The sequence below is a fragment of the Bombina bombina genome, chromosome 2 (genome assembly GCF_027579735.1).
Source record: "Bombina bombina isolate aBomBom1 chromosome 2, aBomBom1.pri, whole genome shotgun sequence".
In the NCBI taxonomy this organism is placed as follows: Eukaryota; Metazoa; Chordata; class Amphibia; order Anura; family Bombinatoridae; genus Bombina; species Bombina bombina.
This window is the reverse complement of record NC_069500.1, coordinates 1,292,788,482-1,292,806,537: the sequence shown is the minus strand read 5'-3', so window position 1 is coordinate 1,292,806,537 and position 18,056 is coordinate 1,292,788,482. Positions and strand designations below refer to the sequence as shown.

The 18,056-nt window shown below is 41.3% G+C and overlaps 1 protein-coding gene across 1 annotated transcript in view; it reads right to left on the bottom strand.

Moving 5' to 3' along the window:
* Positions 1-9,348: 9,348 nt before the first annotated feature.
* Positions 9,349-18,056, bottom strand: part of FBXL5 (F-box and leucine rich repeat protein 5) — a 257,885-nt gene continuing 249,177 nt past the window's right edge. The window contains 2 exon segments of the mRNA XM_053704125.1: positions 9,349-9,606; positions 10,400-10,548. Of these exon segments, the coding sequence (XP_053560100.1) occupies positions 9,530-9,606; positions 10,400-10,548 (226 nt within the window). The 3' untranslated portion in view covers positions 9,349-9,529.

Sequence of the window (18,056 nt, the reverse complement as noted above, 5' to 3'; positions counted from 1 at the left end):
TATTTGGTTTGAGGATAAGTGAGACATGTGGAACCGTTACTGTCTCTTTAAATTTTAAACAGAAAACACTTTATTACTGAATATGTGAAAAAGTATGAAGGAATTGTTCAAAAATTACCAAAATTTCTTAAAGCATTAAGAGTATTGCACACAAAATTTAACCCTTAAAATAACGGAACCGGAGCCGTTTACAAATTTAACCCCTATACAATCCCAGCTATAGCCTTTGCTGAGACTCAACCAAGCCCAGAGGGGAATACGATACCAATTGACGCCTTCTAGAAGCTTTTCCAGCAAATTTCAGATCCTCACACATGCATCTGCATGCCCTGCTCTCAAAAAAACAACTGCGCAGTAATGGCGCGAAAATGAGGCTCAGTCTACAACTAGGAAGGCCCCCTGACTGGAAAAGGTGTCTAACATAGTGCCTGCCGTTTAATAAACGTTCCCCAAGTTTATAAATGCGAATTGTCAGCATAAATATGAATAAAATGCCCAAATAAAGCAATCGATTTAGCCCATAAAAATGTCTACCAGTTTTTTATCCCATATTAAGCCCTTTATTCTGTTTGTTTGACTAAGAAAATGGCTTACCGGTGCCCATGAGGGGAAATGACAGCCTTCCAGCATTACATGGTCTTGTTAGAAATATGGCTAGTCATACCTTAAGCAGAAACGTCTGCTAACTGTTTCCCCCAACTGAAGTTACTTCATCTCAACAGTCCTATGTGGAAACAGCAATCGATTTTAGTTACTGTCTGCTAAAATCATCTTCCTCTCACAAACAGAAATCATCATCCTTTTCTGTTTCAGAGTAAATAGTACATACCAGCACTATTTTAAAATAACAAACACTTGATAGAAGAATAAAAACTACATTTAAACACCAAAAAACTCTTAACCATTTCGACTGGGGTGGGCGGAGCCTAGGAGGGACTATATGGCCAGCTTTGCTGGGACTCTTTGCCATTTCCTGTTGGGGAAGAGATATCCCACAAGTAAGGATGACGCCGTGGACCTGACATACCAATGTTGGAGAAAAGTTTCCGCCAAAAATGACGCAATAAATTGAAGCATTTTCTGCCCCCGCGAGCCTAACAGCCCGCAGGGAAAAAAGTCAATTGAAAATTTTCAAGGAAAGAAAAAAATATTTATTCATATGCATTATCCCAAATAATGAAACTGACAGTCTGAATGAAGGAATACTGATTATCCTGAATCATGGCAAATATAAGTTTAAACACATATTTAGAACTTTACATATAAAGTGCCCAACCATAGCTTAGAGTGTCACAAATAAAATAAGACTTACTTACCCCAAGACACTCATCTACATAAAGTAGATAGCCAAACCAGTACTGAAACGAGAATCAGTAGAGGTAATGGTATATAAGAGTATATCGTCGATCTGAAAAGGGAGGTAGGAGAAGAAATCTCTACGACCGATAACAGAGAACCTATGAAATAGATCCCCTAGAGGAAGACCATTGTATTCAAATAGGCAATACTCTCTTCACATCCCTCTGACATTCACTGCACTCTGAGAGGAAAACCGGGCTTCAGCCTGCTGCGAAGCGCATATCAACGTAGAATCTAGCACAAACTTACTTCACCACCTCCATGGGAGGCAAAGTTTGTAAAACTGAATTGTGGGTGTGGTGAGGGGTGTATTTATAGGCATTTTAAGGTTTGGGAAACTTTGCCCCTCCTGGTAGGAATGTATATCCCATACGTCACTAGCTCATGGACTCTTGCTAATTACATGAAAGAAAGTTTGATTCCTCAGACCTTTTTAGGCTTCCAGATAGAGACAGAGTCATGGACACAATCTAACAGACAAGAGACGTTTAAAATTGGTTGCAGCCTGCCGGCACCTTCAGTCTCAGTCATTCCCTTCAGTGGCTATGTGCATGGAAGTTTTAGGTCTCATGATTGCAGCATCGGACGCGATCCCCTTTGCTCGTTTTCACATGAGACCTCTACAGCTTTGTATGCTAAAACAATGGTGCAGGGATTATACAAAGATATCACAATTAATATCCTTAAATCCCAATGTACGACACTCTGACGTGGTGAATAGATCACCATTGTTTAGTTCAAGGGGCTTCTTTTGTTCGGCCAACCTGGTCTGTGATCACAACAGATGCGAGTCTTTCAGGTTGGGGAGCTGTTTGGGCATCTGACAGCACAAGGGGTTTGGAAATCTCAAGAGGCGAGATTACCAATAAATATTTTAGAACTCAGTGCAATTCTCAGCCCTCTTCAGTTTTGGCCTCTGTTAAAGAGAGAACCGTTAATTTGTTTTCAGACAGACAATATCACAACAGTGGCATATGTCAATCATCAGGGTGGGACTCACAGTCCCCAAGCCATGAAAGAAGTATCTCGGATACTTGCTTGGGCGGAATCCAGCTCCTGTCTAATCTCTGCGGTACATATCCCAGGTGTAGACAATTGGGAGGCGGATTATCTCAGCTGCCAGACTTTACATCCAGGGGAGTGGTCTCTCCATCCAGATGTATTTTCTCAGATTGTTCAGATGTGGGGTCTTCCAGAGATAGATCTCATGGCCTCATATAAACAAGAAACTTCCCAGATACCTGTCCAGGGATGTTCAGGCGGAAGCAGTGGATGCGCTGACACTTCCTTGGTGTTATAATCCTACTTACATTTTCCCGCCTCTAGTTCTCCTTCCAAGAGTGATCTCCAAAATCATCATGGAACAATCATTTGTGTTGCTGGTGGCTCCAGCATGGCCACACAGGTTTTGGTATGCGGATCTGGTTGGCCACTTCCGTTACAGCCAGACCTATCTGAAGGTCCGTTTTTCCATCAAGATCTCAAATCATTAAATTTGAAGGTATGGAAATTGAACGCTTAGTACTAAGTCATAGAGGTTTCTCTGGCTCAGTGATAAATACTATGTTACAAGCTCGTAAATCTGTCTCTAGAAAGATTTATTATAGAGTTTGGAAGACTTACATTTCATGGTGTTCTTCTCATAAATTCTCCTGGCATTCTTTTGAAATTCCTAGAATTTTACAGTTTCTTCAGGATGGTTTGGATAAGGGTTTGTCTGCAAGTTCCTTGAAAGGACAAATCTCAGCTCTGTTTTATTTCACAGAAAGATTGCTATAGTTCCTGATATACACTGTTTTGTACAGGCTTTAGTTTGTATTAAGCCTGAGATTAAATCAATTTCTCCTCCTTGGAGTCTTAATTTGGTTCTGAAGGCTTTACAGGATCCTCCATTTGAACCTATGCATTCTTTGGACATTAAACTACTTTCTTGGAAAGTGTTGTTCCTTTTGGCCATCTCTTCTGCTAGAAGAGTTTCTGAGCTATCTGCTCTTTCTTGTGAGTCTCCTTTTCTGATTTTTCATCAGGATAAGGCAGTTTTGCGGACTTCTTTTCAATTTTTACCTAAGGTTGTGAATTCTAACAACATTAATAGAGAAATTGTTGTCCCTTCCTTATGTCCTAATCCTAAGAATTCTTTGGAAAGATCCTTACATTCTTTGGATGCGGTAAGAGCTTTGAAATATTATGTGGAAGCTACTAAAGATTTCAGGAAGACTTCCAGTCTATTTGTTTTATTTTCTGGTCCTAGGAAAGGTCAGAAGGCTTCTGCTATTTCCTTGGCTTCTTGGTTGAAACTTTTGATTCATCAAGCTTATTTGGAGTCGGGTCAGGCCCCGCCTCAGAGAATTACAGCTCATTCTACTAGATCAGTCTCCACTTCGTGGGCTTTTAAGAATGAAGCTTCAGTTGATCAGATTTGCAAAGCAGCAACTTGGTCTTCTTTGCATACATTTACTAAATTCTACCGTTTTGATGTATTTGCTTCTTCGGAAGCAGTTTTTGATAGAAAAGTTCTTCAGGCAGATGTTTCAGTTTGATTCTTCTGCTTTTGATTTAAGTTTTTTTCTTTCAAAGATGAAATAAACTTATTTTTGTTTTGGGTTGTGGATTCATTTTTTCAGCGGAAAATGGCTGTTTCTATTTTATTCCCTCCCTCTCTAGTGACTCTTGAGTGGAGATCCACATATTGGGTATTGCTATCCCATACGTCACTAGCTCATGGACTCTTGCCAATTACATGAAAGAAAACAATTTATGTAAGAACTTACCTGATAAATTCATTTCTTTGATATTGGCAAGACTCCATGAGGCCCACCCCTTTTTTATGGTGGTTATGATTTTTTGTATAAAGCACAATTATTTCCAAATTTCTTTTGTTGATGCTTTCTACTCCTTTCTTTATCACCCCACTGCTTGGCTATTCGCTAAACTGAATTGTGGGTGTGGTGAGGGGTGTATTTATATGCATTTTGAGGTTTGGGAAACTTTGCCCCTCCTGGTAGGATTGTATATCCCATACGTCACTAGCTCATGGACTCTTGCCAATATGAAAGAAATGAATTTATCAGGTAAGTACTTACATAAATGATGTTTTTCTAACCAAAGCCCAAACAAAGGCTTGAATATCTGGAAGATGAGCAAGCCTTCTGTGCAATAAAACTGGAAGTGCTGAAATGTGACTCTTTATGGAACTGCCCAATAAACCATTGTCTATGCCATAATGAAGAAGTTGTAAGATTCTTGGAATCCTTACAGAATGCCATGAGTAGCCCCATTCTGAAAACCAAAGCAAGATATACCTTCCAAAAGTTATGGCAAATCTTTGTAGCAACTGGCTTGCAAGCCTGAATTAAGGTATCCACTACAGAGTCAGAAAAAACCCTTTTGGGAAACAATTAAATTGTTCAAATTGCCAAGCAGTCAAACTGAGATACTGAAGATTTTTATAAAAGAATGGAACTTGAGATAATAGATCTGGACTTTGAGGACCCTTGATTCTATGCAGATAAAAGGAGATACACTGTGACCCTGTCTTCTTGCGTTATCAAATGTGTATAAATGAAACGATCTTACCAGAATCTATGCCGTGTGACAGGGTAGTAGAATCGCTCCTGACATGGACTTGAGTGCAGAAAGCAAGCAGCGAAACTCGTCAACGCCGATTGCTTATGGAGCTGTTAATCTGAGTCGGGATGGTTTTGCAGAAACTCTCCCTGCATCTCCAGACTAACTTTCATCCATGCTCTCACTGAGAGGCTGACAGGACTACTTAAAACTCCAGTCCCATTACGAAAAGTAGTACCCTTCATAAGAGACTACTCTGAATCTTCTGACTTTTCTGCCAACCTCCTGTGACGAAAGTAAAAGAATGACTGGGGGAGGTATTTAAGCCTTTGGCTGGGGTGTCTTTGCCTCCTCCTGGTGCCCAGGTTCTTAATTCCCATAAGTAATGAAGCCGTGGACTCTCCTTCCATTAAGATGGAAATGGGTCTCAAATTAATCTGTGAATACCCTTTCAATGAAGAATCTTGAGCGCCTCAATTCTTGAGTTGAAAGGGATAAAAAAAAGATCTTGGATTTTTGTGCATCTTTGACTCCACCTAGTGACCAGGAGTGGAATCACAGGACTAATGGCTCGTGGACTGTCACAACCTTACGAAAGAAATGATATATAAATGTCAACTTCTATTATTATTATCGGTTATTTGTAGAGCGCCAACAGATTCCGCAGCGCTATAAACAAAGGGGGAGTACAACAAAACAATTATAGGGTAGAGGGCCCTGCCAAGAGTTGCACTGTTGTAGTCAGCTCTTAAGAAGGTCAACTACAAACAGCTGGACTTTTAGGCTTACATGCTAAGAGGGTTCAGGGGATTGCAGTGGAGGAGAGGAACTGGTATTAGGAAAGGTTAGCGTAGGTTGTATGCGTCCCTGAACAGTAGAGTCTTTAGGGAGCACTTGAAGCTTTTAAAACTAGAAGAGAGTCTTGTGGAGCGAGGCAGAGAGTTCCATAAGATGGGAGCCAGTCTGGAGAAGTACTGTAAACGGGAGTGTGATGAGGTGACAAGAGAGGAGGAGAGTAGGAGGTCATGAGCAGAGCGAAGGGGACGGGAGGGAGAGTATCTGGAGACAAGGTCTGAAATGTAGGGGGGAGCAGTGCAGTTGAGGGCTTTGTATGTAAGATTGAGAGTTTTGTGTTTGATCCTAGAGGCAAGAGGAAGCCAGTGAAGGGATTGGCAGAGAGGCGCAGCAGATGAAGAGCGACGTTTAAGGAAGATGAGTCTGGCAGAGGCATTTATTATGGATTATAAAGGAGCTAGGCGGCAGGCAGGGAGACCAGAGAGGACAGAATTGCAGTAATCAAGGCGGGAAAGAATGAGAGAGTGGATTAAAATCTTAGTTGTGTCTTGTGTAAGGAAGTGTCTAATCTTAGAGATGTTTTTAAGGTGGAAGCGGCAGGCTGTAGCCAAGGACTGAATGTGAGGAGTGAAGGAAAGATCTGAGTCAAATGTGACCCCGAGACATCGGGCATGCGGGGTAGGGGTAATGATGGAGTTGTCGACAGTTATAGAGATATTGGGGGTGGAGATTTTGGAAGAAGGGGGGAAAATGAGGAGCTCAGTTTTTGAGAGATTTTGCTTGAGGTAGTGAGAGGACATCCAGGAAGAGATGTGAGAAAGACAGTTAGTGACACGGGTTAGCAAGGAAGGAGATAGTTCTGGTGCAGAGAAGTAGATTTGGGTGTCATTGGCATACAAATGATATTGGAAACCGTGGGACTTAATAAGGGAACCTAGTGACGACGTATAGATTGAGAAGAGAAGGGGACCGAGGACAGAACCTTGCGGTACTCCGACAGAAAGGGGTGACGGGGCAGAGGAGGCCCCAGAGAAGGCTACACTGAAGGTACGGTTTGACAGGTAGGAAGAGAGCCACGAAAGGGCTGTGTCACAGATGCCGAAGGATTGGAGGGTTTGGAGCAAAAGAGGGTGGTCGACAGTGTCAAAGGCTGCGGACAGATCAAGGAGGATAAGCAGAGAGAAGTGGCCTTTTGATTTAGCTGTAAGTAGGTCGTTGGTGACCTTAACAATAGCTGTCTCTGTGGAGTGATAGGGACGAAATCCAGATTGCAGCGGGTCAAGAAGGGAGTTTAACGTAAGGAAATGGGATAGGCGTGCATATACTAGTTTTTCGAGAAGCTTTGAAGCAAGAGGGAGGAGGGAAATTGGGCGGTAGTTGGATGGGGAGGTAGGATCAAGGGAAGGTTTTTTGATGATAGGTGTGACCAGTGCATGTTTCAATGATGAGGGAAATGTACCAGTGCTGAGGGAGAGGTTGAAAATGTGTGTTAGTATAGGGGTAAGGGTAGCAGAGAGAGAGGGGAGCAGCTGTGAGGGGATAGGGTTAAGGGGACAGGTAGTGAGGTGAGAGCACAGTATAAGTGCTGAAACTTCGTCCTCAGTAACAGGGGAGAATGAACTAAGTTTCAGGTTATGAGGGTTGTGGTTGAGTGAGAGTGTTTGAGGGGGGAGAGAATGGAATTGTGTTGAGAGCTGATTTCATGTCTGATGGAATCAATTTTGTTAATGAAGTGACTGGCAAAGTCTTGAGCTGACATAGAAGTTGTATTAGGAAGTGGGGGAGGGCGGAGGAGAGTATTGAAAGTGGAGAACAGACGTTTTGGGTTTGAAGAAAGATTAGAGATAAGAGTAGAGAAGTAGTGTTGCTTGTGGAGATTAAGGGCAGAGTAGTAGGAGTTCAAGATGAATTTGTAATGAAGAAAATCAGCTGAACTCCGTGATATTCTCCAATGCCGTTCAGCAGTACGGGAACACCTGCGTAGGTACCGTGTCAGAGAAGTATGCCAGGGCTGGGGATGAGTGTGTGATTTCCTAGCAGTGGTAAGAGGGGCAAGATTGTCAAGGACGGATATAAGGGTGGAATTATAGTGGCAGATAGATTGTTCAGGGCAGGAAAAGGATGAGAGGAGCGGTTGAAGGGAATTAGCAAGTTGTTGCTGATCTAAAGACCTAATGCTTCTGTGAAGTTTGGTGTGAGGAGTAGAAGGTGGGAGAGTTGTAGGAAGGGATATGTTGCAGGTAAGGGGATGGTGGTCAGAAAGAGGAAAAGGGGAGTTTGAGAAGTTTGAGAGAGTGCATCGATAGCTAAAGATCAGGTCAAGGGAGTTACCGTCTTTGTGAGTGGGAGAATCAGTCCATTGTGACAGACCGAAAGAGGAAGTGAGTTGCAGAAGTTGTTTAACAGATGAGGCAGTGGGATTGTTAAGGGGGATGTTGAAGTCGCCAAGAATGAGGGCAGGGGTGTCTGAGGAAAGGAAATAAGGAAGCCAGGCAGCAAAGTGATCTAAAAATTGAGTTGGGGAGCCAGGGGGGCGGTATATGACTGCAACACGTATAGAGAGGGGAGAGAATAACCGAATCATGTGTGCTTCAAATGAAGAAAATGTGAGTGAAGAGAAGGGCTGTATTTGTTGGAAGGTGCAACGAGAGGAAAGTAAAATACCGACACCACCTCCTTGTCTATTGCCAGACCTAGGAGTGTGGCTGAAATGGAGACCCCCATGTGACAGTGCAGCAGTGGATGCTGTGTCTGAAGTAGAGAGCCAGGTTTCTGTAAGAGCCAGAAGGTTAAGAGAGTGGGAGATAAAGAGATCATGGATAGAAGTTAGCTTGTTGCAAACAGAGCGAGAGTTCCAGAGTGCACAAGTGAAGGGGGAGGTTTTTTTTAGATGTAAGCGGAATGCGATTAAGGTTACCGGAGTTTAGTTTATGAAGTCTATTGAAAGGCACACAAGGATGTGAAAGGTTAGGAGGTTGTGAGGGACCAGGATTAGGGGAGATGTCGCCAGCAGCTAGTATGAGCAAGAGGGAGAGTGACATGAGATGAGAAGCAGATTTGCAGTAATGAGACTGTTGTTTAACTGAAGTGCAGGGGGGAGAGAGAGCATTTAGGAATAAGTAGAGTTCATTAGTACAAAAGTAAGGTGAGTATAAGAGAGATGGGCTAATGAAAAGTGCAGGTGAAGAGGGAGAAGGAGTAACTGAGTAATGTAGTTTGTTGTAGAGACAAGAGGTAGCAAAAAGGAATATGAAGATATTGAGCATTATTCTGAAAGTGGGAACCAAGTAAACACATAAGACACTGTTACAGCAGCACTTGCAAACTGATACAATGATATACATAAAACATAGTAATACAAGAGTACTTGCCTATTAACTAATAAAGTAATAAAGTACCTACTGTACGACATTACTGTACCATGTGTGTCAAAAAAGAAATTATCAATTTATTATTATTTAAAAAAAAAAAAAAAAGATACATGTGCAATTTGGGTCTTTTTTCACTCAGTCCTAGCTCTGTGACATCAGTAGTTGAAGCAACTGCTATATAGCAATGCACCATTATACTAAGAATCTGACCACATTATTAAATTTACCATAGGTAATGTAGAAAAAAGCAAGGCAGTTTCAAACAAAGTTTTATTAAGCGAAAAAGTTCCTACAATTGACAATATCTTTAAGTCAGATGTACACTGCATGTAAGGAAAACTCCACTGGGACTAGCACACAACATGTGTTTAAAGGGTAAAGTGCACAAAAGAATGGCTGCTCAGATGAATGAAGGTTTGAATTTAGCATATCGGGACTCATTCTCCTGATCGGCAACACACCCTAAAACCACACTGCAGGTTCTGGCATCCACTAGCTGTATCAGCATGAGGACCTGCACAGAGAGAAAATCAATGTGAAGAACAAAAATTAACCAGAAATGTAAACATCTCCTTTGAACCTTGGATGGAATAGGTATGTAAATTAGGAGTAGCTGATCCTATTGCTAAAAGGACATACTCTTTTATAAAACATTTCAGTTTTAGTATTAATAGTTTTCAGTACCTCCGTGCACCCCTGGATGGTCTACATATTTCTTCCAGGGATCCTTTATTTAATATGATGTGGGGTGTGTGTGTGTGTGTGTGTGTATATATAAAGTACAAATTATCAAAAGTTTCTATACAGTGATTGGTAATATACATATATCCAAGGGCTCGCTCTCTGACTTTTTTTTACCTTAAGGGGACACTGAACTCAAATTTTTCTTTTTTGATTCAGAGAGCATGAAATTTTAAGCAACTTTCTAATTTACTCCTATTATCAAATTTTCTTCATTCTCTTGGTATCTTTATTTGAAATGCAAGAATGTAAGTTTAGATGCCAGCCCATGTTTGGTTAACAGCCTAGGTTGTTCTTGCTGATTGGTGGATAAATTTATCCACCAATAAAAAAGTGCTGTCCAGAGTACTAAACCAAAAAATAAATAAAAAAAACACGCTTAGATGCCTTTTTCAAATAAAGGTAGCAGAACGAAGAAAAATTGATAATAGGAGTAAATTAGAAAGTTGCTTAAAATTGCATGCTCTATCTAAATCACGAAATACATTTTTTAGGTTCAGTATCCCTTTAAGTGAGCACACATTTTTAAAACTAATCACTGTACATAGCTCAACATTTTACATTACCATTAATGTTGTCACAATAGTAGAAGTGTTCATCGTTAAGGGAAGGACATGCTGCAACCAAATCCTGGAGACCTGAACCAGTCACAATAAGACATCCAGAAAGATTTAGGTGTTCCAAGTAAGGTAATCCTCCACCCAGAGTCAATGCCCTTTGAAAAGAATGGATTAATTGTACTTAGACAAGCCTGTTGAAACTTAATATGTTGAAATTTTGATTTTCCTTTTAATTTTATAAAATTCATTCAAGTAAATTTTCATTTTTTTTCTCTCTTCTTTTATTTATGTTGCGCTCTCTTTTATTAAAAGGGATATGAAAACCAATTTTTTTCTCTCATGATTCAGATAGAGCATGCAATTTTAAGCAACTTTCTAATGTACTCCTATTTTCAATTTTTCATCCTTCTTCTCTGTATCTATTTGAAAAGCAGGAATGTAAGCTTAAAAGTGAGCTAATTTTTGATTAGGCACCCTGGATAGTGCTTGCCGATACATTCAGCCACCAACCAGCAAGTGCTACCCATGGTGCAGAACCAAAAATGGTCCGGCTCCTAAGCTTACATTGCTTTTTTTTTCCAATAAAGATACCAAGAGAAGAAGAAAAATTAAATATAGTAAATTAGAAAGTTGCATGCTCTGAATCATGAAAGAAAGAAAAAAAAAATGTGGGTTTCATATCCCTTTAAGCTTTGATGGGGATGTATACTATGCAGATCTTAAAAACAAAATACATTTGTGCCTTTAGCAAATGCATGGCATTAAAGATTTTGCATTATGCAGAACTGTTTCTATCACCTTATATCATGTTTCACAAACACACTTCTATAATAAAAAGGACCATATAAAATGCACTTATTTTAAAATTTTCTATTGGTTTACAAACCCAATTAATGTCACAATAGATAATGCAAAAGGAAGAGCGCGCATTTGCCTTAATAGGAGGAAGAATAGCACTACCTATTCAATATAGCATGTGTAACGGACTATAAAACTGAACAGTTATCACCATGACAAAACAGCACAACTTCAGAAAAATGTAAATCAGTTGTAATCCAGGGATGCGCTATTCCTATCGCCCGACGCCTGGGACATGCAGTTCTGGGAGAAGGGGGATGCATGTTTTTTTTTTTTACATTTAGCCCTGCTCCAGGCAAGCAGACCACAGCAGGGCAAAAGCTTTTTTTCTTACCCCGCCGCCATTTCACAGCGTCTCACGTCCTCCCTGCTAGTTAACGCATGAGGTGTTGGAGGCATGCAGTGGAGGCGAGTAGTCGACTTCTGTGTCCCTCTCAGTCATTTCTGGCAGCGCAATAGTGTTTAGCACTCTTTTCTAACTTCTGAGTGCGCTGTTACTATGGGAGGCTTATCTTGGTCTCAGCTTCAGCACTGTCTGTCCGCCTCCTTGAGCGATATTACTACAGTATTAGAGATCGGCTTGCTCCGATTATACTCCTGCACTGCTGTTAGCTAATCTGTGATCTGGAGGGGATACGAGGTCTGTAACCCAGGGACCGCCTGTACATAAATATTTGTATGATTTGTCTTAAATCTTTTTATTCAGCTGTACTTTGCGTGCTTTTTCACTTTGAGGTTTTCCAGCATTTCCTATCATTCTAGGATTTTTACTGAAGTAGAATAAAAAAAACTTATACAAATATTAGTGTGTTTCAAAAATAATAAAATCAGCATTCTTTTCTGAACTGGATGATTCAAACTCAGAAATAGTACGCTGCATACTTCAGTAATCAATACTCCTGCTGCAGTTAGAACGTGTGAATAATAGTACATTTTGCTGTTAGTTAAAATACACCTAAGGCTATAGTTTAAAAATATGGGCTGATGCTTATATTGGTTATATAGTTTCCATGAGTTCACTTCTTACTAAAGGATAATTGGGATACATCTCAGACTCTAACCAAAAATATATTAAATCTGTTTACTATACATAGAGTAATCTGGATCTAGTGGCAGAAATACTGTACATGTTTTACCATATGTAGCTGCAATGTGTATTTGTTCACTGTGTTGTGAGGAAAAAAGAAAATGCATTTCTTTTTTAACACAATGAGTCCACAGATCATCTTAACCCTTTGAGTGCTAATGATGGCTCTGAGCCGTCAGAGTTTCTCACTCTGGTGCCAATGACGGGCTCAGAGCCGTCATGAGCACTCTCCCACCTTGAGGGAGATCTGGGGGCTCCTTACTGCTCCTACCCCGGCGATCGTGCCTGTAGAGTGACAGGCATCGCCGGGGCTTCAAGTGATGCGCGGTCACGCGCAATTACGTGATGACGTTACCGTGCAACTTTATTTATACTTAACAATGTTAAGTATAGGAGGAGGGGGCATGCTGCTTAGAAGCCTGTATTCTCAGTCATCTAAGCAGCTACTGACCCCCAAGACCCATTGTTGGAAAGGTAATCGCCTAACATTTCCAACAGTGTAAGTCTTGGGGGTCTGTAAAAAAAAATATAAAAAGGGACAGTCTAGGCCAAAATAAACTTTCATAATTCAGACAGGGCATATAATTTTAAACAATTTTCCAATTTACGGTTATCACCAATTTTGCTTTGTTCTCTTGGTATTCTTAGTTGAAAGCTTAACCTAGGAGGTTCATATGCTAATTTCTTAGACCTTGAAGGCCCCCTCTTTTCAGAATGCATTTTAGCAGTTTTTCACCACTAGAGGGTGTTAGTTCACGTATTTCATATAGATAACACTGTGCTCGTGCATGTGAAGTTATCTGGGAGCAGGCACTGATTGGCTAAACTGCAAGTCTGTCAAAAGAACTGAAAAAAGGGGCAGTTTGCAGAGGTTTAGATACAAGATAATCACAGAGGTTAAAAGATTATTAATATAACTGCGTTGGTTATGCAAAACTGGGGAATGGGTAATAGATAATCCCTTTATCTTTTAAAACAATAACAATTCTGGTGTAGACTGTCCCTTTAATTACTAATGGGATATTCACCTCCTGGTCAGCAGGAGGCGGCAAAGAGCACCACAGCAGAGCTGTTAAATAGCTCCTCCCATCCCTCCCACTCCAGTCATTCGACCGAAGTTAGGAAGAGAAAGGAAAAGCCAAGGTGCAGAGGTGTCTGAAGTTTACATAACCCACAACCTGTCTACAAAAACAGGGCGGGCCGTGGACTCATGTCAAAAAAGAAAAACATTTATCATGTAAGCATAAATATTTTTTCTTTTAAGACACGATGAGTACACGGATAATCTTAATTACTAATGGGATTCAATACCGAAGCTAGAGTACACAGATGATACGGGAGGGACAAGACAGGGAACCTAAACGGAAGGCACCACTGCTTGAAGAACCTTTCTCCCAAAAAAACTGCCTCAGCCGAAGCAAAAGTGTGGAGAGGACCAAGTTGCAGCCTTGCAAATCTGATTCACGGAAACTTCATTTTTGAATGCCCATAAAGAAGCAACAGCCCTAACGGAATGAGCCGTAACTCTTTCGGGAGGCTGTTGCCCAACAGCTTCATATGCAAAACATGATACTCTTCAGCCAAAAAGAAAAGTAGTAACCGTAGCTTTCTGACCCTTGAGTTTGCCTGAGAAAACTACAAACAAAGAAGACTGACGACAGTCCTTAGTCGCCTGCAGGTAAAACTAAAGCACAGACCACATTCAAATTGTGCAGAAGTCTTTCCTTCTGAGAAGGATTAGTACACAAGGAAGGAACAATAATCTCCAGAATAATGTTCCGATCAGAAAAACCTTAGGAAGAAATCCTAATTTAGTATGTAAAAAAGGAAATGTATGCTTACCTGATAAATTGATTTCTTCTACGATACGACGAGTCCACGGATTTCATCCTTACTTGTGGGATATTATCCTCCTGCTAACAGGAAGTGGCAAAGAGCACCACAGCAGAGCTGTATATATAGCTCCTCCCTTCCCTCCACCCCCAGTCATTCGACCAAAGGTTTAGGAACAGAAAGGAAAAGCTAAAAGGTGCAGAGGTGACTGAAGTTTGTAAAAATAAAATATAATCTGTCTTAAAAATGACAGGGAGGGCCGTGGACTCGTCGTATCGTAGAAGAAATCAATTTAATCAGGTAAGCATAAATTTCCTTTTCTTCTACAAGATAAGACGAGTCCACGGATTTCATCCTTACTTGTGGGATACAATACCAAAGCTACAGGACACGGATGAAAGGGAGGGACAAGACAGAGACCTAAACGGAAGGCACCACTGCTTGAAGAACTTTTCTCCCAAAAACAGCCTCAGAAGAAGCAAAAGTATCACATTTGTAAAATTTTGAAAAAGTATGAAGGGACGACCAAGTCGCAGCCTTACAAATCTGTTCAACAAAAGCATCATTTTTAAAGGCCCATGTGGAAGCCACAGCCCTAGTAGAATGAGCCATAATTCTTTTAGGAGGCTGCTGTCCAGCAGTCTCATATGCCAGGCGGATGATACTCCTCAGCCAAAAAGAGAGGTAGCCGTAGCTTTCCGACACCTACGCTTTCCAGAATAAACAATGAATAATGAAGATGATTGATGGAAATCCTTAGTCGCCTGTAAGTAAAACTTCAAGGCACGGACCACGTCCAGGTTATGTAACAGACACTCCTTCTTAGAAGGATTAGGACACAAGGAAGGAACAACAATTTTGTGATTAATATTCTTATTTGAAACAACCTTAGGAAGAAATCCAGGTTTGGTACGTAAAACCACCTTATCAGAATGAAATACAAGATAAGGTGAATCACATTGTAGCGCTGAAAGCTCAGAAACTCTTCGAGCAGAAGAAATAGCAACTAAAAACAGAACTTTCTAAGATAACAATTTAATATTTATGGAATGCATGGGTTCAAACGGAACCCCTCGAAGAACTTGAAGAACTAAATTAAAACTCCAGGGAGGAGTAATTGGTCTAAATACAGGCTTAATTCTAGTTAGAGCCTGACAAAAAGACTGAACATCTGGCACATCTGACAAACGTTTGTGAAGCAAAATTGACAAAGCAGAAATTTGTCCCTTTAAGGAACTTGCTGATAACCCTTCCTCCAATCCTTCTTGGAGAAAAGACAGAATCCTGGGAATCCTAACTTTACACCATGAGTAACCCTTGGATTCACACCAATAAAGATATTTACGCCATATCTTATGATAGATTTTTCTAGTGACAGGCTTTCGAGCCTGTATCAAGTATCGATTACTAAATCAGAGAATCCTCGCTTAGATAAAATCAAGCGTTCAATCTCCAAGCAGTCAGCTGCAGAGAAATTAGATTTGGATGATGGAAAGGGCATTGAATGAGAAGGTCCTGTCTCAAAGGAAGTTTCCATGGTGGCAGAGAGGACATGTCCACTAAGTCCGCATACCAAGTCCTGCGTGGCCACGCAGGCACTATCAGAATAACTGAAGCTCTCGTTTGATTCGAGCAATCATGCGTGGAAGGAGAGGAAACGGTGGAAACACATAAGCTAGGCTGAACAACCAAGGCACTGCCAGGGCATCTATCAGTCCGGCCTGGGGATCCCTCGACCTGGATCCGTAACGTGGAAGCTTGGCATTCTGACAAGATGCCATCAGATCCAGTTCCGGTCTGCCCCATTGGCGAATCAATGACGCAAACACCTCCGGATGGAGTTCCCACTCCCCCGGATGAAAAGTCTGACTTAGAAAATCCGCTTCCCAGTTTTCTACTCCTGGGATGTAGATTGCCGATAGATAACAAGAATGGGCCTCCGCCCATCGGATTATCTTTGATACTTCTATCATCGCTAAGGAACTCCTCGTTCCCCCCTGATTGACATATGCCACAGTCGTGATGTTGTCTGACTGGAATCTGATGAATTTGGCCGAAGCCAACTGAGGCCATGCCTGAAGCGCATTGAACATTGCTCTCAGTTCCAGAATATTGATTGGAAGTAGAAACTCCACCTGAGTCCAAACACCCTGAGCCTTCAGGGAATTCCAGACTGCACCCCAGAAGACTGGCGTCCGTTGTCACTATCACCCACGAGGGTCTGCGGAAACATGTCCCCTGGGACAGATGATCCGGCGACAACCACCAAAGAAGAGAGTCTCTGGTCTCTTGATCCAGATTTATCTGAGCAGATAAATTTGCATAGTCCCCATTCCACTATCCGAGCATGCACAGCTGCAGTGGCCTGAGATGAAAGCGGGCAAACGGAATGATGTCCATTGCTGCTACCATTAATCCAATGACCTCCATACACTGAGCCACTGATGGCCGAGGAATGGACTGAAGTGCTCAGCAAGTATTTAGAATCTTTGATTTTCTGATCTCCGTCAGAAATATTTTCATGTCTACCGAGTCTATAAGAGTCCCCAAGAAGGGAACCCTTGTCCGTGGAACTAGTGAACTCTTTTCTATGTTCACTTTCCAACTGTGAGTTCTCAGGAAAGACAATACTATGTTCGTGTGAGATTTTGTCAAATGATAGGTTGACGCCTGAATCAGAATATCGTCCAGACAAGGCGCCACTGCTATGCCCCGCGGTCTGAGAACCGCTAGAAGGGACCCTAGAACCTTTGTGAAGATTCTGGGTGCTGTGGCCAACCCGAAGGGGAGAGCCACAAATTGATAATGTTTGTCCAGGAAGGCAAATCTTAGAAACTGATGATGATCCTTGTGGAAAGGGAAATGAAGGTAAGCATCCTTCAAGTCCACAGTAGTCATATATTGACCCTCCTGGATCATTGGTAAGATTGTTCGTATAGTCTCCATCTTGAATGATGGGACTCTGAGAAACTTGTTTAGACACTTGAGATCTAAAATGGGTCTGAAAGTTCCCTCTTTTTTGGGAACCACGAAAAGATTTGAGTAAAACCCCTGTCCCTGTTCCAGTTTTGGAACGGAACAAATTACTCCAATGGTAGAAAGGTCTTTTACACAGCGTAAGAACGTCTCTCTTTTTATCTGGTCTACAGACAATAGTGAAAGATGAAATCTCCCTCTTGGGAGAAAATCCTTGAATTTCAGTTGATACCCGTGGGTCACGATTTCCAGCTACCAGGGTTCCTGAACATCTCTTGCCCAAGCCTGAGCAAAGAAAGAAAGTCTGCCCCCTACTAGATCCGGTCCAGGATCGGGGCCGCCCCTTCATGCTGTCTTTGTAGCAGCAGCGGGCTTCTTGGATTGTTTACCTTTATTCCAAGCCTGGTTGGGCCTCCAGACTGACTTAGATTGAGCAAAATTCCCTTCCTGCTTTGTGGAGGAAGAGGAAGCAGAGGGTCCCTCATTTAAAGTTTCGAAAGGAACGAAAAACATAATTTATGTAAGAACTTACCTGATAAATTCATTTCTTTCATATTAACAAGAGTCCATGAGCTAGTGACGTATGGGATATACATTCCTACCAGGAGGGGCAAAGTTTCCCAAACCTTAAAATGCCTATAAATACACCCCTCACCACACCCACAAATCAGTTTAACGAATAGCCAAGAAGTGGGGTGATAAGAAAAAAAGTGCGAAGCATATAAAATAAGGAATTGGAATAATTGTGCTTTATACAAAAAAATCATAACCACCACAAAAAAGGGTGGGCCTCATGGACTCTTGTTAATATGAAAGAAATGAATTTATCAGGTAAGTTCTTACATAAATTATGTTTTCTTTCATGTAATTAACAAGAGTCCATGAGCTAGTGACGTATGGGATAATGAC